Source organism: Delphinapterus leucas, chromosome 3 (genome assembly GCF_059928025.1).
Source record: "Delphinapterus leucas isolate spDelLeu-1000000601 "Yukka" chromosome 3, BTC_Dleu_Yukka2, whole genome shotgun sequence".
Taxonomy (NCBI): domain Eukaryota; kingdom Metazoa; phylum Chordata; class Mammalia; order Artiodactyla; family Monodontidae; genus Delphinapterus; species Delphinapterus leucas.
The window spans coordinates 127813420-127834647 of record NC_143131.1 but is presented as its reverse complement, the minus strand read 5'-3'; the positions used below and the strand labels follow the sequence as shown (position 1 = coordinate 127834647).

General features: G+C 55.6%; 1 protein-coding gene across 15 annotated transcripts in view; it reads right to left on the bottom strand.

The window, feature by feature from the left end:
• TCOF1 (treacle ribosome biogenesis factor 1) overlaps positions 1-21228 on the bottom strand; it is a 40762-nt gene that overhangs the window by 2147 nt on the left and 17387 nt on the right. For 6 of the 15 annotated variants that reach the window (XM_089909550.1, XM_022590125.2, XM_022590126.3 and 3 more), the window contains 13 exons: positions 18549-18686; positions 18171-18356; positions 17834-18043; positions 14500-14607; positions 9592-9775; positions 8089-8225; positions 6414-6527; positions 5859-6105; positions 5306-5391; positions 4578-4764; positions 2096-2635; positions 1309-1406; positions 512-555 (listed from right to left, as the gene is read on the bottom strand). In XM_089909550.1, coding sequence (XP_089765676.1) covers positions 529-555; positions 1309-1406; positions 2096-2635; positions 4578-4764; positions 5306-5391; positions 5859-6105; positions 6414-6527; positions 8089-8225; positions 9592-9775; positions 14500-14607; positions 17834-18043; positions 18171-18356; positions 18549-18686 — 2262 coding nt within the window. In that variant the 3' untranslated portion in view covers positions 512-528. The other 9 variants (XM_022590127.3, XM_089909548.1, XM_022590133.2 and 6 more) reach the window with 9 other exon arrangements.

Below are 21228 nucleotides of genomic sequence, written 5' to 3'. Positions count from 1 at the left end.
AGCCCAGGCCTGTATTACCCCCATTTACAGCAGGCTGGGGCCGGCTCAGCCAGGCGGATCACTTAACCACTTCACCACTACCTGGGAAGCACAGAGCCACCAGAATGGCTTGTTTTGAGCAAATCATCTTCCTTCCCATGAGGAAATGCCCTCGAATTACAAAATCATAAGGAAAAGGAACTGGCAGTGGCAAGGGAGAGACTGAGCTGTCCCCGACCTCAAGCCTTATCCTCACGTAGAGAGGCACCAGACCAGTGCCCACCTCCCACTGCACACTCAGTGTCGGTCACTGCCAGGACTGTCCCGGACGCTTCTGATTCTACAGCTCTGGTTCCCGGTATCGCCCGCTGACCCTGAGGAATGCAACCTCTTTCACCAAACCCCCTTCCCTTCAGGGCCTACCCACGAAGCCCAGTCTAGCTCCCCGGAACCACGGTGAATGCTGGGCCTGCCCTCCCACTCTCCCCGGGGAGCAGATGGTCAGCAGGGGTTCCCGGGTCAGGAAGTGCACCTGCCGCCTGGTGTCCCTCAGACAGTCTGCTCTGCCGTCTTCTTCTGTGAAGAGAGAAGTACGTTATGAGAGGCTCCTGTACCTGAAGCATCTCCCCACCCACGCTGCCCCCACCAGGAGGGGATGTGACAGTTGTCTCCTGAGGATTCGTGGCTCCCCCAGAACAGATTTTGGGCATATAGAGATCCCGAGGGTAGGGATGGCGGCCCCCGTGTGCTCTGGAGGAAGGAGCTCAGGACTTTGCAGCAGCAGGTGCTCAGCTTTTCTGACCACAGCTGAAGCCCTGCTGGCCACGGTGAGAACTGCGCCTGAGTACAAGGCGCTGAGGGCCCCCTCGCCAGGCAATCAGCCCTTGACATGCATGAAGCAGACTGTGTGTGTTTCTGTGGTGGGGATGCCCTGCCCGCTGGGGCACACACATGCCAGGGAACGTTTCCTCTCACCTGGAAACCTGCAACAGCCTACCTGGCCTCCCTGCCCACCTGGGGGGCTCTGCTTTCTTCACTTGTCCTAAGAATATCCTTCTATCTCACAGGCAAGATAGGGCCACTCCATGGTGCCCATGTGCACAGACCTCGTGCCCCTCAGGGTGACGCCCCACCCCTAGCTCTTCTCTAGTGTATCATAACGCACAAGCCCCCGTTCTGGACCCTGAGAATGGAAGGGGCACAGGGACCAGGTCTGGCCCACACGAACCCCTACCCTGACATGCAGAGGCTGGGGCTGATCACATTCACCCTGGGGACTGGGTTTGGGCCCCCTTTTCGCGCCTGAGACTCCTCAGGAACTCACTCTACCTTTTTCTTCTTTTTCTTCTGTAATGGTGAGTCAGGGTCTTTGGTTGAGGCCTTTTTTGCTTTCTTCTTCTTTTCTTTTTTTTCCTTGTCTTTCTTTTCTAAGGGAAGAAAGTAAACTTGTTAAACAACAGGTGCTAGTCTTAAATGTTGGCGTCAATGTCGAGAGACACAGGGGGCGGGTCTCCAGGGGCCCTGGAGCTCTCCCCTCCCGATGCCCCACACCATGGGGAGCCGTCAAAGCACAGGTCCATAGGCCTTTGCGACCACCTGCCCTGGCCCTCGGGCCAGCCTCGTGATTTCTGCTCCATCCATGGACCATCTGGACTATTACCATTTTCCTTTAACGCAATCTGTAAACCTTCTACCCATTTATTTTAAAAAGACCCTTTCAACCCTAAATGGGAATGAGTTGTCACCCATCATACAGGGCCGGAGTGAGGGTTAAAGGCAGCCCTGCCGCAGGCGGAGACCAGTGCAGAGCGCGCTGAGGGGCGGCTGCTGTCCAGGAGCCTGGATCGCAGGGGCCTGAGCTGCAAGTGCGCGTGGCGGTGGCTGCTGTGAGGGAGCTACGGGCTCCGTGGGCACACGCCCTGGAGGCGTGAGCACCTTCTCAGCAGTGGTGGCCCTGTGCTCCGGCACCTGGTGCTGGCTTTGCCCATCCTGCCCACCATGGACAAGCCATGCTCAGCCCCATCTCTGTGCTGGCTGGGGGCTGCCTGCCCGGCAGGTGACCAACAGCGCTCGGCGGGGCTGGGGAACGCGCTCCGGGACTGCACTGGGCACTTACTCTTGTCGGCTTTCTTCTTCTCCTTCTTGCTCTTTGGGTTGCCTTGGTCTCCCCCCTCACCCTTCACCTTCCCCGGCTCCCCTTCTGGCTTCTCCTTGGCCCCTTGGGAGCCGGGAGACTCCTTCTCCTTCTTCTCCTTGATGTCACCACTCGCTTTGTCCCTCTTGGATTTCCCCTTAGAAGTCCTGGGGGCCTTTTCTGGGGAGACCGCATGCTCCCCGCCATCCCCGGCCCCCAGCTGCTTCTTCTTCTTGCTCCTGGGGGCACCGGCGGCTGTCTGGTCTTCGGAGAGCTTCCGCTTGTTGCCCAGGCGGCCCTTCCGGCTACCCTCCCTGGCCGCACCCATGGCCTTCTTCTTCTCCTGCTCCAGCAGCTCCGCCAACACCTTCGCCACCGACGCCTGCACTTGCGCCTCACTCAGGAGCCAGGGCTCGCTCAGCAGGCGCCGGGTGATGTCGCTCTGCAGCGCCTGCATGGAGGCCTGGGGGCTCCTGGGCCCCTTCCCGGTCTTCTGAGGTGTGGCGCTAGCCTCTCTTCTGCCTATGGAGAGAGGACCCGGGGTCACGGATCTGAGAGAATCAGGAAACAGACCTCTCGTGGAATGAAAGTCAAGGGGCTCCAGCGCAGACCTGACCTCCTCTGGTGCAGTACAGAGGGGGATGGCGGGGCCCCGCTGGGTCCCCGGCTCACGCCTCTCTGCCAGCTTCTAACTTAGAGCTCTTTTCTTGTCTCCTCACACTAAAAACTCAAGTTCAGGTTGGGGATGGAAATTAACTCCAGAATGTTCATCAATGGGCTTGAAATCTACCAACAAATCAAAGAATCTAACCGTCAGGATAGGGATAGTATCTACCAGTCAGGAGTCCAGCGCTGGGAGGCAGGAGACCTGGGTTCTGGGTCCGACAACCAAACTCAGTTTCCCCATTTGTAAAATGAGGGGTTAGTGAACTGTGAGCCCCCTCACCCCCATTCTAAATCACAGACTCATAATAAAAGCGAAGGCCACGCGGTCAGTCAACTCACGCCCACCTGCGCACAGTGGGCCCAGGCCCTCCGTGGTCAGGGGTCCAGGTGGTGTGGCCTGGGGGTGCTAGATGCAGTGAACATGCACATGGTGGCTGACTAAGCAGGTTTACTGCCTGCCAGAGCGACTCCTGCTGCAGCCTTTGTTTAGAATTTTCCACGCCTCTGCTCTCCTTTGATAATTGTATGCTGGCTACACGTGTGAAAAACCTTCCACAGCCCCCTCTAAAATGTCTCCCTGTCACACCCGCCTCCCACAAAGAGAAGAACGCTGGGGAAGAAAGTGAGCAATGACTCCTCTGCTGACCCGGCACCAGGCAAGCTGCACGAAAAGCCCAGGGACTGGGGGGTGTGGGACTCAGCATATGTCCTGACGCCGCCCCAACTTCACAGGTGACTTGGCAGGTCTCAGCTCCATTCGGGGCCTCACAGCACAAGTGCGCCGACACCCTGGGCTCGGGGAGGTGCTGGTGGCTTGGCCCTGCTCCACGTGGGGAGGAGAGGGCTGTTCCCGGCAGTGTGCAGTGGGCCCTGCAGCAGCTCTGGCTCCAGAGCCCTAGTGGGCCAGGGGTGGTGGGCAGAGTGGGTTGCAGGACAGACGGAGGCCCAATTCAGTCCTCTGGCGCTTCTTGGCAAGGACAGGAGTCGGCTAGAGAAGGGAGCTGAGGAGGGCACAGGGTGCCTCGGCAACCCCTCTCCCTGCAGCCCACTTCTCTGCTTCCTGTCTACCAAACACCTTAGAACACCAAGGCCAGGGAACCCCTAGAGCTGTCCCAGGTGTACCCTCTAAATGTCCCATAGCACTGGCACAGCCAGCGGTGGCTGATGCCCTAGGCCAGATGACCTGAGCACTCCAGTCTGCCCTCCAAACACTGCGCGACCATTTTCCACATGTGCCATTTTCTACGTGACATCAATGGATGCATCAACCCCTGCCCTGACTGGTTAAGGCGCTGAGGTCCAGAGAGGCCAGGGGCTCGTCTGAGGCTTTAGAGAACGTCAGTCCATAGCCTGGGGTCGTCGCCATGTGCTGAAGACTTCTCCAAACGTGGCCCCACCTTCTGTCTGAGCAACCCTGAGTCCCGACGTCCCGCACCATGAGCCTACCTGTTAGGAAGAAAAGTCAACACGGACAGCTAGAGAGAGCCAAGGCCTGCCCTGAAAGTCAAGGGGCACCTCCTCTAAGGCAGGGGTCACCCTACCAGGTGCACCAGCATCCCACAGGGCTGGATAACCCAACCTCCAGGCTGCCCTAGACCACAGCAGCCAGGCCCGCGGGCGCAGGCCCCTGCCTTTTCATGAGCACCTCCAGGCCTGATGCAGGGGTACCAGGCCTCACTTGGGGAGGCCCTGCTGGCAGACAGGACCATGTTGGTGGGACGGCTCCTGAGGGAGGGAAAGAGGCCCCTGCCTTGTCCTTCCACATCCTGCTGTGTCCTTCCTGCAGCCCTCGACTCACCTGTTTTAGGGGACATGGTGCCTGCTGCTTGTTGGGGCTCCACTGCTTCCTTCTGCTTGCCGTCTGGGGCATCTCTGGTGGCCGGAGTAGAGGAAACCGAGGGGTTGGGGTCTGGCTTGGGAGTGGCCTTTGAAGCCTGGGAACCGGCCGGAGTCAGCCCAGGGGTCACATAACCTGAGAGGAGAGACTGAAGAAGCCCAGTGTGAAGAGGCCCAGCAGTGTATGGCCTGCTATGAGGACACCAGCACAGGGACCCCAAGGGTTGGGCCAGCCCTACTGGGTGGTGGGCACACCAGCCCTCTGTGAGTACCTCCTGCACTATTTTAATTAATACATAGTTTTAACAGGCACATTTAAAAAGGAAACTTCTTATTACTAACGCAAATGGAAAAGCACTAGCATTTGCTACGTACAGATGATAACCTTAGAAGAAACCCCATCTGTTAAAGAGCGTTTTTATATGGGGATCACCTAAATCAAGGTAAGCCCTGTCTACAGACTCCAAGAGTCCGCTGCTCATGACTTTATGCTGAAAAGGGGCCTCGGGGCAGGAGCCAGCCTGGCTCCACACGGACAGGACCCTGCCCAGGGCCCTTGGGAAAAGGAAGAGCCCAGACCCATGAGCCAGGGGGTGGCCTCGGCCTACAACTGCATAGGTGGGCGAGAGCCTGGCCTGGGGCTCCTGCCCCAAGGCCCCCAAGGTTGCCAGCCCCTTCCCTCGCGGTTACCTGGGAAGGTGCCACCACCTCATCATCGCTGGAGTCTGCTGTGGTCTCTTCCACCAACGTCTCCCTCCTGGAGGGGGCTGGACCTACTGGAGAAGCACAGGTATCCTACTGGGAGTCCCAGGTACCCTGTGCCAGCTAGACAGGCCGGAGCCCTCAGGAGAGCCCCAGGATGGCCTGGTCCCTGTGTATGTGCCTCACCCTCCCGCCCAAGGCGTCATCTGCTCCCTTCCAAGGTCTACTGCTATTCACAGCATTCCAAGTGAGACACCTGAATGCCAAAACCTTCTAATTCCCAAGGGAGGCATGGCCCTGGGATTTTGGGGCCTCAGTTAGGGGAGCTTGATACCAAAAAGTTGGGAGTGGCCAAACAGCCAAGTAGGAAGGCCTCTAACATCATGTGGACCAACTCTGTTACGGGGTTGTGCAGCTGGGTTAACTGAGACCCTGTGTGGGATGGCTAGGCCAAAGTCGCAGAACAAGTGGAGATACAAAGCAGAGGCCTGAGGCGAGGGCTCCACCAGGTCCCCCAGCCTTTTCCTCCCAGGACCCTCACCTGGCCTGTGGGTCAATGGGGCCACCTGGGGCCCCTCAGCATCTTCCTCACTCCCTGAAGAGCTGCCACTGCTGTCCTTGCTGTCATCTGAGGTCCCAGAGGCCTTGGCCTTGGGGCGTCCCGAGGGAGTGGCTATGGCCCGCTGGGTTGCAGGAACCTCAGGCTTTCTGAGCTTGTTGGCCCCTCTGGCCTGCGCGGGGGTGCTCTGAGGACTCGTCATGGGCAGTGTTCCCCGAGCACTGTCGGTCTAATTTGGTGAGAGGAGAAAGGGTGAAAGGAAAAATTAGGGGAAATAAGATCTGGTGCTTACTGAACACCTCAGTTAAGGGCCAGGCACCGTGTTAGCTGCTTCGCACACAGGCCTCATTTAATCCTCCCACAACTCTCTAAGACGGGCAGCAGAAGCCCGGGAGGTAAGCGCGTGTGCTAAGGCCAGTGCTGGTAAGTGCCGGTGCTGGGACTCAGGCCTCTGCCTGGGCCCTGCCTTCTACCCTCTGCGGTCTCTGATGGCCGTCCCCTCCAGAGTGGGGCCTGGCCCCCAGCTCCCCAGCTCACCCCACTTGAAGACAGGGTCCTGGCAGCAGGAGGCTGGGCCTCACTGGCTTTCTGGGCAAGGACCTTCAGGGCAGCCTGGGTCAGCGGGAGGTGAGCTGGGTTCCTCTTTGTCACCTGTGGACAGCCAAAGGCAGCCCTGAGACTCCCAAGTTCCCGGGATGCCACCATGCCACAGCCTGGTCAGATCCTGTCTGGCTGGGGTGGAAGGGGACCTGTAGCTGCAAGAGGAACCTGGGGCTGGAGTGGAGGACTGAGGGGCAAAGGGGCAACGCCACCATCTAGGCAGAAAATGGTGCCAGGCTTCAGGTTATGAGCTAATCATAGCGTTCTCAGAGGTCCAAAGACAGCTCCCAGCCCAGGGGAGGGAAGCAGCTCAGGCTCCACCGGAGGCCCCACCACTCAATCTACGCCTCTAGCCTCGTGGCTGTAACAGCCTCCTTAACGGTCTCCCTGGTGCCACTCCTGCTTCCCACACACGGCAGCGGCCAAGGACAGAGAACGGAACGAAACCTGGGTGTGATCCCTCGCTGAAACCTCCAGGCCCCCCCGCGGCCCTCACCAGGTCCTCACCATGCATTGTCAGGCCTGGCCCCTCCGCCCCAGCTTCTTCCAGCTCTCCAACCCCCAAGTGCTTCCCCAGAGGTCCCTGCACCTGGGTCTCCCTGCTTGGAGGAATCCCCAGCTCGCCCAGGCCTGGCTGCTTCTCCGGCCTCAGTGCTGCCTCCTCTGGGAGGCCACCCCGGCCCGTCCTTTCTAAAGCAGGTCATCCCCCGGTTCCCTAGTTGGTGAGTACTTTAACTTCTGGGCTCCTTGTTTAATGGCTGACCCCCGCCTTGGGAACTCCACGAGGGCAGGGACCCTCCTTGTCTTCTTCCTGTTGTATCCTCAGTGTCCCACATGGACAGATGCTCAGCACCATCTGCTGGCTGAACGGCCAAATGGATGCAGGTTGTTGGGTGCCGTGACCACAAGCCAGCCACCCACTCAGCACCCATGCTCCCAGGAAGCTCTTTTTGAGCTGTAGCTCGTGATGAGCCCCTCTGAGTGGAGGTGCCCAAGTCCTGCTGCCGCCTCCCCAGCTCTCCCTCCCCCTGCCTTCTCAGAAAAAAGGGGTGGGCACAAGGGGTCAGGGAAACAAACCCTACAGCCCCGAGAGCAATGGACTGGGAGGCAGGAGCCCCGATTCTGACCCTGCCTGATCCTGGTCACGTCTGGACCCTCTTGCTGAGGGCGTGGTGCTCAGTTTCATCATTTGGATGATGAGCCATTAACTCTCCCCTGCCTGGTTTTTAAGTTCCAGCAAGGATCAAATAAATAAAAATGCACTGAAATCCGTGAAGGCTGGGAAGAACGCTCATGGTCACTGTGACAAACACTGACAACGGCAAACTTTTGTTCAAACCGGGAGAGAAAAAACAAACCAAAGGCCTGACATTGTTGAAAAAGCTGCTGAGGGACTCAGGGAGCAGGGCTGGCTCTGCCCGGGCGCCACGTGCCAGATCACGCAAGGCTAATTCGGATCAGGGCTGCGGCCAGGCCAAGAAAGGCTCTGGCTTCGAGGGGGCGGGTGAAAGCAACTGCGCTGCCACCCAGAAGCCCTGTGGGGAAGTGGGGGTAGAGGAGGGAGCCCCGCAGCCCTGCTAGCCCGCACAGCGCCCCCCGGTCCGTCGGGTACCTGAGTGGCTGGCGTCTCCTGTTTCTTGCCTTCAGACACCCGACTGGTGTCCTTACTGCTGCCGGCCCCCACCATGCTGGCTCTGAGGGCTGCCCTGGGGTGGGCCGTGGGCACAGGCGCCACGCTGGTCCTAACGGCTGAGACGGAGCGGGAGGGGCTGCGTCAGGGCACAGGAGCCCGTGGCCTCCCCGAGGAGCAACACCCAATCTCTCAGCCCATCCTGAGCAGTGCCCGGGGCCTTTGTGGTAGAAGCCCGTTAAATCCCCTCCCAAGCCTTCCAGGCAGGATCTGCCACTGCCTCCACATGACAGGGAGATGACACGACTGCTGTGGCTGTCACCCCAGGCCTTGTCCTCGCCACCTTCAGCCACCACCCCCCCGCCCCCGCCGCTGGCCAGGCCGCTCCTCCTGAGCAACAGGCAGAGCACTGGAGCCAAACGTGACTCTCCGCGCATGTAAAACAGTCTCTCTTGAGGACAGCCTTGGTCATGTGCAGAGGCTCGATTACACATGTTCACTGCAGCACTGTTCATGACAGCCAAACACCCCAAACAAAACGCTCAGCTTCCTCCAACGTGGTGCTGGCTAAGCGAACTGCAGGATCCCACCCCAGTGACCACTCTGTAGCCAGCAGGCATCATGCTGTAAATATGTAACGTCACAACATGCCAAATAAAGATTACTGAGCGGATGCACAGTGTGGTCTCACTAAAAACACATGGCGTTATCTTAGGTTTTTGCAAAGTTAATAGTTGTAAAATGTTAACAGTAATTATTCTGGACACTGGGATTCCAAGTGAGGTTTTTTCTTTTGTGCTAATCTGCATTTCTTAATTAGCCTACCAAGATCAGGTATTAGCATCTTCATTAAAAAGTGTCCTAGTAATCATAATAGTAATTAACCATTTTCTTGCTATCACTGTTAGAATCACAGATTGTCAAAAGTCAAAGAAGGGCTTCCCTGGTGGCGCAGTGGTTGGGGGTCCGCCTGCCGATGCAGGGGGCACGGGTTCGTGCCCCGGTCCGGGAAGATCCCACATGCCGCGGAGCGGCTGGGCCCGTGAGCCATGGCCGCTGAGCCTGCGTGTCTGGAGCCTGTGCTCCGCAACGGGAGAGGCCACAACAGTGAGAGGCCCGCGTACCGCAAAAAAAAAAAAAAAAAAGTCAAAGAAATCCCAGATCTGGTCCTATCTCCAGGAATCCTTCCCTACATGTCTCTGTTTAGGGATTACCTAACCCCTCCCCTTTACATGCCACCAGGAACGGAAGGCTCACTACCTCACAGCCCTCTCCATGTTCAGTCAGTCAGTTGTTACAAAGCTCTTCCTTATACTACAAACCTGGTCCCTGCAGCTTCTAGCCTCTGGTCTGGGATCTACCCTTTGGAGCCAGCACAGAGAAGCCCCAGCAGCTACTTCTCCTGAGCCAGCCCAGTGGGGGTGTGTGCGTGTGTCTGGCAGTTGCAGCAGGGGAGTCAGCCCTGCACAGTGGGCCTGTGCTCACCAGGAGTCGAGCACTGCGTAGCGGGGATCACGTCCTCATCCTCACTCTCAGAGGAGCTCCTGTGTGTGCTCTCTGAGGCCTGGGCCTTCCTCGGGGTGCTTGTAGCCTGGGTTTGGGCGGGGGTAGCAGCTGGGCCAGCTGGACTACGATTAGGGTCGACAAAAATCAGAGGGGTTTTAATCACCTTGAAAAACAAAAACAAAACACACCCCCCCAGTGATTAAAGGCTTGGCCAGGGGAAGAGGAAGGGGAAGGTGGGTAGGGGAGGGTTTTATAAGACAAGGGGTCCAGAGAGCTTGGGGTGGCTGGGCACAGTCAGAGGCCATTCTAGCTGCCCAGGGCACTCCCAGCTCACTCCCAGTCCACACACCCACTAAGACCCCGCACAGCACCTCACAGCTCACAGGAGCCCATCTGACCCTCACATAAACCCGAGGTCAGCAGCGTTAGCTCCACCATACAGATGGGAAAACCACAAGTCCAGAGAGGGGAGGAGAGTTGCCCAAGGTCACACGGCCCAACGGAAGCAGAGTCAGGGCCAGAACGTGCAATTCAGCTTCCCTCCTCTAGCTGACTTCAGAGACACCTGCCGCATGGGGCGCTCCAAGCAGCGCCCCCCTCAGTTGCCTGGTTGTTATACATGATTCACCCGGGGAGTTGTTCACAATCTAGTTGACCCATGCCCAAGAGTCTGATGCCACCTCCTGAGGGTGTGGCCAGGATGCAGCAACCCAACTACATCGGCCCAGTATCTTCAACAAATAAACTACACAGGGAAAATCAACAGAGTAAGACCGAAGGGACCCAGTACAGTGTGTGGCTCTTACATGGACTCCTATCTGACCATGCCAGATATAGAAAACGTCATTCATGAGACAACTGGGGAAATGGGGACACTAACTAGGTGGGTCAACTTTTTAGAGATTGTGCTTAAAAAAAAAAAAAAAAAAAAAAGGGATTCAGTGGTGTTGGGGAAGTGAGTTGAAGGTTTGGATGAAACAAGCTTGGTCACAAGTTCAGAACTACCAAAGCTGGGGATGGTACTTGGGAGCTCTGTACACTGTTCTATCTGTGGGTATGCTTTGCATTTTCCAGTGAGACACTGAAACAAAGAGAAAGAAAGCAGCACCACCTGGTATTCTACAGATGCCTGGGAACCACAGCTCCAGTGAATATGCCCACTGCACAGAAGGGCATCTGGGGAGCCTACTTTCCAGTCCCCAAAGGTCAGGTCTGGTCTGGGTTCTGGCCCCAGCCCCACCCCCACGGGGAGAGGAGGTCAGCAGGCGGGAGCTGCCCACGGCCACGGTCTGGGACCCAGGTCTCTGTCCACCTCCCGAGCCTGACTCCACCTCCTCCCAGGGTGCTGCGGGAGAGGTAAAGTAAAAAGGAAAACAGAAAGGGGCCCGCCCAAGGGGGGAAGCTCTGCTGGGCTTGGGCCCTTCCTACCCCTGCCAAACGGCCTCCCCCATGGCTGCTCGGATCTGCCACTTCCAGAGCCTTCCTTCCCACGTGATGAAAGAGAGAAGATGGAAAGTGGGAGAAGGCTTACAGTTGAGGGAGGGGGGATCTATATATATGTGAGAAGACAGGGGAACAGATTGTCGGGGATGAAGAGAGGCAGCAAGCCCACTGAGGCAAACAATAGCGTCTGGGATGTTAAAAGCAGCTCCTCAGCAGAAGCGTCCTCCCTGTTCCACCTGCCCACGCCGTGCACCCCTCCCTCCCCCGGGCTGGGGGCTGGGCAGGGGGCCTGGCTTTGGGGGCCGGGGCACGAGGGGGACCCTGGCTGAGCCCTGGACTGGGGAGGGTTCAGAAGGAGGGCTGTGCTGCCCAGGGGTATGTGGGATGCACTTCTGATCCCACCTCTGCCACGACCTCACCTTGTAGCCCAGCCCCTGAGCTTCGTGGGCCTCACTGTCCCACCTGCTGAAAGGGCTATTAGTAACCCCAGCCTGGGCTCACTCACCGGAGGGCCTCTGGTCTGCCCAGTACACACAGGGGTGACAAGGGCCTTCTTTCTGGGGTACGTCAGAAAAGACACACTGGAAATGGAAGCAGCCCGAACATCTGGCTGGACGCCCCGTGTAGGTGCTGGGCAGTGAGGGCCCAGAGGGAATGCAGGCGCTCCTTTCCTACTACAGGGTCTGACGCCTATAGGACCAAACCCGGGGGCCTTCTAGAAGTCACAGCTGAGCGCATCACAAGACTGCCCTCATTCCAGTCTGGGGCAGAGCAGGGGTCGGGCGGATTGGCCCAGGCTGCTGACTCCAAGGGACATGGCCATGAAGGTACCCGAGCTCTGGACGGTAGCACTTCTCCAAAGCCTCTCCCACAGCTGCCTGGGACTGGTTAGCAGATCCTGGGCCCACTCCACCCCAGGGAGATGAGAAATCCCACTCCCAGGGATGTGGCCTGGAGCCTCCATGGTTCACCAGCCCCCAGGGAATCTCACCCCAGGGGTTGAGAAGGCTGAAGCTCAGCGAGGCCAAGTGGCCCTACCCAGGGTGACCAGCAAACTGGTGTCAGAGACAGGGCTGGAAGCTAGTCCTCCAGGCACCAGACAGGAACTCCTTCCAGGACCAACCATGCTAAGCCTCTGATTTAACACCCTCATTTAGTTTCTTACAGGTCTCTTCTTTCTTTCTGACTCAACCTAAAACTCTGAAGGCAGGGCCTAGTCTTCTTAATTTGGTACTTACCCCAGACCCCAGCACAGACCCTGGCCTGGGGTTAATGCCAACACAACAGGGCTGAGCCACGGACCACCCCCCAAGGTGCCCCTCAGAGCAAGGGGGCAGGCCCCATCCCCTGCGTGGGGGGAGGCTGAGGCACAGTGAGGGGGCCTGGGAATGGACCACATCCCCTCTCTGCCTCCCAGCCTGGGGCTCTGCCCACCACCCTGGGATCAATCCCTTTCCCGCACGGACGGGCTAATAATAAAAACAGTGAAACTCGTCAACAGAGAAGTGCCTGATAAACGCATAATAACGACAATAATAATAATTAGTGAGCTTGGGATTAAGGAGATAAAAATTCCCCAGTTAGGAGGAGGCTGCAGCTTTCCCAAGCTGTGCCATCTTCCCTGAATTCTCCCGGGGAATGCACAAAGTGCTGACCTTTTCCTTTCCTCTTTTTTAATAGGGACTCCAGAATACTGAGGACGAACGTACCAATTAAATGGTTCAGTTTAAGCATGATGTTCATATTAATTGTGTTAGCCCACCCCCGCAGAGAAGGGCGAAGCGGCACCCCCCCCCAGCTGTTTCGATCCTTCTCAGAGAAGGAGGCAGCCCCCAAAAGGCTCCAGAGAGCCAGAGGGCAGTGTCCAAGCCCTGCTTCCTTCCTGCCATGGAGAGGGGAGTGTCAGGGTAGTGCCAGAGAGCGGACAGCCTGGGTTCAAACACCAGGTCTGTCCCCTTGTTACAGCCCTGTGACACCAGGGCAGCTCACCCAACTTCTCTGGGCCTCATTCCTTCCTCCTCAAAATGGGAAAAAAAGAAGCACCTAGGGCTTCCCTGGTGGCACAGTGGTTGAGAGTCCACCTGCCGAAGCAGGGGACACGGGTTTGCGCCCCGGTCCGGGAAGATCCCACATGCCGCGGAGCGGCTGGGCCTGTGAGCCATGGCCGCTGAGCCTGCGCGTCTGGAGCCTGTGCTCCACAACAGGAGAGGCCACAACAGTGAGAGGCCCGCGTACCGCAAAAAAAAAACCCCAAAAAACCCAACAAGAAGCACCTATCCTCATAGGTCTGTTGTGGGGATTAAACAGAATAATGAAAGTATGGGGCCTAGCACAGTCCTTGGCACTCAGGAAGTGACCAATGGTAGATGGAGTTGCTCATGGTTATTTTTCTAATCTAGGCTATTAAGGAGAGAAAGGCAGTGAGCACCCCAGCACTGGGGGTGTGCAAATGGCATCTGACTCTACCGATGGACTGATTAGCCGTGGTATATCTAAGGGGAGCTGGTTGATTTTTCAGCTGCACCGCGTGGCACACGGAATTTCCCCGACCAGGGATGGAACCTGTGCCCCTTGCATTGGAAGCGCAGTCTTAACCACTGGACCGCCAGGCAAGTCCTTAAGGGGAGCTGGTTAAGGAGACCCACTGGTCTGGGGGTTGTGGGCTCCAGCATCTCCGAAGGGCCTGGCAGAAGCTTCTAGGAACTTGGGGCTAGAGGAGGACAAAGGGCAGTGCCAGCTGCAGGCGAGGCCTGGGGTTCACAAAGAAGCTCAGACACTTGCCAGGTGAAAGTGGGCCTCTGGAGTTGGGCAGACATGGTGGGCTTGGTCCCGCCCTCAGGGGTAGAGTCAGGGGAGGACGGCCGGCAGCGTGTGAGGATGGGCCGCAGGTGCGTGAGTGCGGTCTGGGACCAGGCCTGTGGGATTCTGACAGGCCCTGCAGAGAAGGCTCCCAGTTCCCAACAGGAAGCAGGGGTATCAGCGTCTGCCCTTCCTTGGCTCCTTATGGGTCACAGGAGTCTGGGGAAATCACTTCAAGTTGTTGGGCCTTGACTCCTGATGCACCACCACATGCTCTCCTGCATTCACAGGTCCTCCCTGTCTGGCGGCACGCTGTGTACCTGTGCCAGCATGCAGAGCGGGGAAGCAGGACTGCCACCCTGCCTGTTCACAGCTGAAACAGCCGGGCCTCAGCATGGTTAAGGCAAGCCCGGCCCTTGGAGCTGGTGGGCGGGGCAGCTGGCTCTGACCCTACACCGTCTGGCTCTGCTGCCTTGGCTCTGCTGCCTGCCTCCCAGGGTTACTGTGAGGATGAACGTGTTAAAACAGAGGAAAGAGCTCAGGAAACTGGGAAGTGCTATTTAAGTGGGACAGATCTGCCCCCATGCCCGGGCCCATCTACCCAGCTCTGAGCCTGAGGGTCCTCAGAGACGATGCCTGGCCTACCTGTCTCGCTGGCAGCTCATCACTGCTGGTTGAGGACCCCTCTGCCTTCTTCTCCGGGGGCGCTGGGGCCAGGGTCTTGCTTCTGGCAGTTTTGGAGTTACCCTCCTTCTGACGGGACAAGCATATGGTGGGTGAGGGGGCATTTGTTAGCTGAGGGGAAGCACAACTGAGAGGCCGGGGTGGGGAAACCACGGCCAGAGAGCAACGACCCTCAGTCTCCGGGGAAGATAGCATGACCCCCCTATATACACACGGGGGGCACAGCTGCTGGCCCGGCATGCCTCCCAGCCACTGGGAACACAGGTCTCCACTCTGTCTATCCTTCCTCCAGAGCTGACTCTGAACGTGAAAGGGATGTGTGAGTCAGGCACCACTAAAACCTGAGGGCTGGCATGCTGTTGGCCGGGCATCTGAATGAGAGGTGATAGTGGCCCAGGACAAAGTGGCAGGGGTGGGGCCAGGGGCCCCAGCACAGCTCACACCTGGCTGTCACAGCCCCAGCTAAAAGCAGGAGTTGGCTGAGGGTGCTCCGAGCAGCTGTTATCCCCTCCTGCCCCCCTCCTGCCGGGCCAGGCGTAGACGAGGGGGGCGGGCTGGCTGGGAAGAGCCGTCAGGAGCCAGAGGATGACTCGGAGAGCAGTGATTTATCAGCAAGGCACTGCTGGCGACCAGCTCAGGGGAGCCCAGGCAGGTGCAGAGGGCAGCTCTGCGCCTCCCTACTGGCGCGAAGGCCCCACTTTCACCACTCAGAAAAGCAGGACCCATGTTGCCTGAGCCTCCAATTTCTTAAGAAAAGCTGGAAGATCCTGATTTGTGTATTTCTCAATTTTTAAAATGAATCAACTACAATGCACACTGCAACAGCCACACCCCCATGGCTTCCTTGCTCACAGAACCCTGACTCTGTTCTGGGGGTCCCCACCACAGGCTTTGGAGAGGGTGGCTCCTTCTCCTAGCCAATCACAGGAACTGCAGGCCTCTCATCAGTGAGTGACTTTTTTGGGGGGTGGCAGGGGGCGGGCAGAGCACATGCCTTAGATCTGGTCAAGGAGACAAGGGGAGGGGAAGTCAACTGGGGGATTTCCTAGCTTTTTAGGAGATGCTGCAGCCCTGCTGTGACAATGAGGCACATGAGGCATAGAGACGGAAGAAATCTGAGTCACTGATGATGCTGAGCTGAAGGAACCACCTTTACAGACACCTTATCCTGAAACACTGTGCACTGAGCTAACCAATCCCCTTAGCATCTAAGCGCTTGTGAAGTAGCTCTGTTTCCTCCTGCCGATTAGGATGTCCCGACTGATACAATAACCTGTTTATAACTTTACAGGGGCTTCCCTGGTGGCGCAGTGGTTGGGAATCTGCCTGTCAATGCAGGGGACACGGGTTCGAGCCCTCGTCCAAGAGGATCCGACATACCGCGGAGCAGCTAGGCCTGTGCGCCACAACTACAGAGGCTGTGCTCTGGAGCCCACGAGCCACAGCTGCTGAGGCCCGCGCACCTAGAGCCTGTGCTCCGCGATGGGAGAGGCCACCACAATAAGGAGCCCGTGCACCGCAGCGAGGAGTGGCCCCCGCTCGCTGCAACTGGAGAGAGCCCAAGCATAGCAACGAAGACCCAATGCAGCACCCCCCAAAAAAAAAAAAATTAAAAAACAAACAAAAGAAACTTTACAAAAAGCACCACAGTCCAAAACGTGGCTGGGACCCTTGTGTCTCAGTCTGGCATTTAGGTCCCCATAAATGTTACTGGTAACAAGCAACTGGAAGTGACTATTGCCTACAGGACAGCTGGCCTTTGCTGAACCCACCTGACTTTATATCCCCCCTCCCTTTCCACACTGCCCTCCCCAACCTGGAGGGTCTGTCTCTACTTTTGTGTCTAGGGAACCCCAGGTCTTCCTCCAAGCTCAGCTCAATCGTCTCGTTTGGCCTCTCAGACACTTGTTTTCCCAGCACCATCAGAGCACAACCAGAATATTCTCCAATAATCCGGTCACCTTGTCTTGCCCTACAGACTATATGCTCCTTGAGGGCAGGGCCAAGATCTTTCATCCTTTTGTCCCTATCAATAAGACAGCGTGTTCAGTAGTGGTCTGATGCACTGAAGGCAGAGAGGTTAGTGCTAGGAGCACTTACACTTCTTGGTGCTTGTTTACTCATGAAGAAAACAGAAATTTATGAGGGGCTGGAGCTCAGCGTGGAACAGGGATTTCCAACTTCCCTTAAGAAATGGAAGATCAAGGGACTCCCCTCGTGGCGCAGTGGTTAAGAATCCACCTGACAATGCAGGGGACATGGGTTCGAGCCCTGGTCTGGGAAGATCCCACATGCCGTGGAGCAACTAAGCCCGTGAGCCACAACTACTGAAGCCTGCGTGTCTAGAGCCCGTGCTCCGCAACAAGAGAACCCACCACAATGAGAAGCCCGCGCACCCCAATGAGGAGTAGCCCCCGCTCTCCGCAACTAGAGAGAGTCCGCGTGCGCCCAGCAACGAAGACCCAATGCAGCAAAAATAAATGAATAAATAAAATTTAAAAAAAAAAGAAATGGAAGATCTGGCCTTACAAAGGGTCCATCTCCACCAGGTCATAACTGGCTGGAGCTGACAGGGACTGCTTTTCTAGATGAGACAAGGGCTCTCCAGTTTGTCCTAGTTGCCACCACTCCCTACTGTCTCTCCTGACACCAAGGCTCCATGTCAGTTGCCATCTATCACCCCTACCAGGCCTGAGCCCGTTGTTTCCATCACATGTCTGAGTCCTGGAGTTTGTCACCCTGAACTTCTTCTGTGCAAGCAGACAGAGGGAAAATGGTCAAGATAAAAGTCAGTTGCTCATTCCTTCCCTCTCCCCACTCCCCAGGCTTCATGTTAAGCTAGAAGAGCTCTCCTTGAGAGATACACATGCCTACAGGAGGCCCCAGGCCCAGGTGAGGGATGTGACTTCCTCCAGCTTCCCAGGGCCTCATGGTACCTGCATCACAGTCCAAGCCTCCTCATGGCCCTGTGACATCTTTGGGGGCTTGGCAGGAGTTGCTGGCCTAGCCTTCCATGGGGCTGGTGTGCCCAGTCGTGCTGTGGAGACCTTGGTAGATATGGGAGTGCATAGGACACCTTTCATCAGGGAGGCCTTAGTTAGGGGGTTTTTACAGCAGGTTTCACCTAAGGAGACAGGGGGTACAGCAGCTACGGGAAAGGATCCTGGGGTCAGAGCCTTAATCTGGTCTTAATTCCTTCTTCACCTGGCCCTGAACCCACGTTCTGATGCAGGAGTAGGTGGCAGTCAGTGGCTCAGAGGCCTGGCACTGTAGCTGCTTCCTCGTGAGGCCTCACCTGGGCTGGGGGCACAGCTGCTGGCGTCTCCCCGTCACTGTCTGACTCCTCCTCGCTGCTGCTCTCCGAGTCCTCTTTCCGCTTCCCGGCCTGGGCGGCTCGGGCTCCTGCCTTCCCAGGGGGTGCTGGGGCAGCCCCTTTCCTGGGGGACCCCTTGGTGGAGGCTGAGGCAGTTCTGACCTGGGGGGTCTTCCCTGAGGGCTTCTTCGCCTGGAGTGAGAGAAGTGGAGTCAGGGAAGGGCGACGGGAGATGGATGGGGCATGTGTAGCTGTGCTGTGGGTAGCTCCTGGCACAGAGGGGAAGCACAGGGCTGCTCTCTGCCCACCCGGGCCTCACCTGAGCGGGCGCCTCCCCCTCACTGTCCGACTCCTCCTCACTGCTCTCCGAGTCCTCCTGTGGGCCCCTGACCGGCCCCAGCTGGTCCTGGGCTGCTGCAGCCAGTGCCTTCCCCATAGCCGGCACAGACACCTGGCCCCTGCCCGAGACGGCACTGCTCTGGGGGGCTCTTGCTGGTGGCTTTACCTGAATCATGAGGAGGGAACAGTATTGGGGAAGGAAGAAGAAAGCACAGTTCCCCTTAAGTGAAGCCCCACCCAGGGCAGGGCTGTGGGGAGATCACTCCCGCTTGTGCAGAACCCTTGTCCAGGCTGCGGCCACTGCTTGGCCTCCTCTACATCCCACCCTGGCACCTCTTTTGGTGCTGGTCCTACTTGCCTTGGCTGGGGACCCCACTTTGGCTTGAGCAGCTGCAGAAACCCCTTTTCCAGGAGCTGATGCTGCCCCTTTGGCTGAAGCCACTCTGGTGGCAGCTGGGTTGGCTTTGGTCTGAGTGGTTTTCACTGAGGTCTTCACCTGGAAGGAGAAAAGGGAATTACGGAAAGGAGGTGAGATGCAATAGAGCAGGTAGCCAGGAATGCCGATTCTGGAGTCAGATGCCTGAGTCTGGGTTCTGGCTCCTCCGGTAATAGCTGTGTGAACCTGGGCAAATCATTTGACCTCACTGGGCCTCAGTTTCCTCCTCTATAAAATGGGAATAAATGAGGCCTACCCATAGGGACGGTGAGGATTAAATGGGAGATTCCCAGTGTTTAACACAGTGCCTGGCACACAATAAGCACTCAAACTTATTACTGTGAGAACTTTTCTTACTGTTAGCTAAGTATAAGACTACCCAGAGCAAAGGTGTTTCCCAGGCTCCCTTTTAGCTAGGTGGCCATGTGATTAACTTCTGGCTAATGGATGTAAGTCAAGCATACATTTGACTTTCTTACACACGTAGGAAATGTGTCTTCTTCCTCTCTGCTGCCTGGAATGCTGAGGTAATAGCTGGAGCTCAAGCAGCCATCTTAGTCTATGAGATGGGAGCCAAATACTCAGGATGGCAGAACAAAAAGGAAAACGACTGTTGTTTGAGGTTTTCTTCAGCTTATCCTAAACTAAACTGATATTCAAGGAATCCCCTAAAAGCTTGTCAGAGTCTATAGACAGAACTATAGACATAAGAGCAACGAAAAGCAAAATCCTTGATAAGAGTGTGAAAGCAAGCCTTGCTAATGTGAAATCAGATGAGGAATTTGGCATCATCTCAAGGCCCCTGTCTCCTTCAGAGATGTCATTTGAACAGTGATATGCCCTACAACCCAGCTTCCCTCATTCGCATGGGACCAAGTGAAATTATCAGTCATGAATTGAAGAAAGAAAACTCTCTAAAGCATGGACTATGTATGACTAAGGGTAAGGTGGTTAGCAGCACAGAACTCAAGTCATCCAGAGGAGAGTAATGTTTTTTACATAGACTTACAAAAACAAAACAAAAGATACCAAGTCTAAGTTGACCTAACAAGTCTTAAAAGTTTAAAAGGACTGAAATCATACAAAATATATTCTCCAGCCACACAGGATTAAATCAGAAATCAACAACAAAAAGAAATCTGTACAATTCAATATATTTACAAGTTAAGCCACTTCTTAATAATACATTCAAAGAATAAAAATTTAAAAATACAACACTTCGGGCTTCCCTGGTGGTGCAGTGGTTGAGGGTCTGCCTGCCGATGCAGGGGACACGGGTTCATGCCGCGGTCCGGGAAGATCCCACATGCCGCGGAGCGGCTGGGCCCGTGAGCCATGGCCACTGAGCCTGCACGTCCGGAGCCTGTGCTCCGCAACGGGAGAGGCCACAACAGTGAGAGGCCCGCATACCGCAAAAAAAAAAAAATTTCAAAATTCATGAGACAAAGTTAATGCAGTCCTCAGATGGAAATTTATAGCTTTAAATGTTTACATTAGAAAGAAAGAGCTACAATCAAAAATCTAAGATTCCAGGGACTTCCCTGGTGGTGCAGTGGTTAAGAATCCACCTGTCAATGCAGGGGACATGGGTTCGAGCCCTGGTCTGAGAAGATCCCACATGCCTCAGAGCAACGAAGACCATGCGCCACAACTACTGAGCCTGCACTCTAGAGCCCACGAGCCACAACTACTGAGGCTGTGTGCCACAACTACTGAAGCCCGCGTGCCTAGAGCCCATGCTCCACAACAAGAGAAGCCACCACAATGAGAAGCCCACACAGCACAACGAAGAGTAGCCCTTGCTCACCGCAACTAGAGAAAATCCGTGCCCAGCAATGAAAACCCAACGCAGCCGAAATAAATAAATTTAAAAAAGAAAAGAAAAAAAATCTAAGATTCCACCTTAAGAGGCTAGAAAAAGAAGAGCAAATCAAACTCAAAGTAAGGAAAGAAATAATAAAGATCACAGTGGAAATTAATGAAACAGAAAACAGGAAAATGATACAGAAAAATCAATGAAGCCAAAAGCTGTTTCTTTGAAAAGAAAGAAATTGATAAGTCTTTAGCTAAACTTACCAAGAATAGGACAGAAGACACAAATTACCAAAAATTAGGAAAGAAAGCAAGACATCACTACAGACCCTATAGATATTAAAAGGATTATAGGGGAATATTATGAACAAATCTATGTTAACCAATCAGACAACTGAGATGAAAACAGAAAAGTTTCTAGAAAGGCACAAAATATTAACTGTGCACAGAACTATTAACAGGTACAAAATAGAAACTGATTCAAGAATAATAAAATCTGAATATACCAATATCAATTAGAGAAACTGACTTAGTAACTAAAAATCACCCCCCCCCCACAAAAAGCCCAGGCCCAGTTGGCTTGATTGATGAATTCTATTAAGAAAGAAATAATACCAATCCAACACAAACTCTCAGAAAACAGAGCAGAAAATACTACCCAACTAATTTTATGAGGCAGTATCACCCAATACCAAAGCCAGGCAAAGATATCACATGATATCTACAGACCAAAATTCTTTATGAACACAGACACAAAAATCCTTAACAAGTGATTTGCAAACCAAATCCA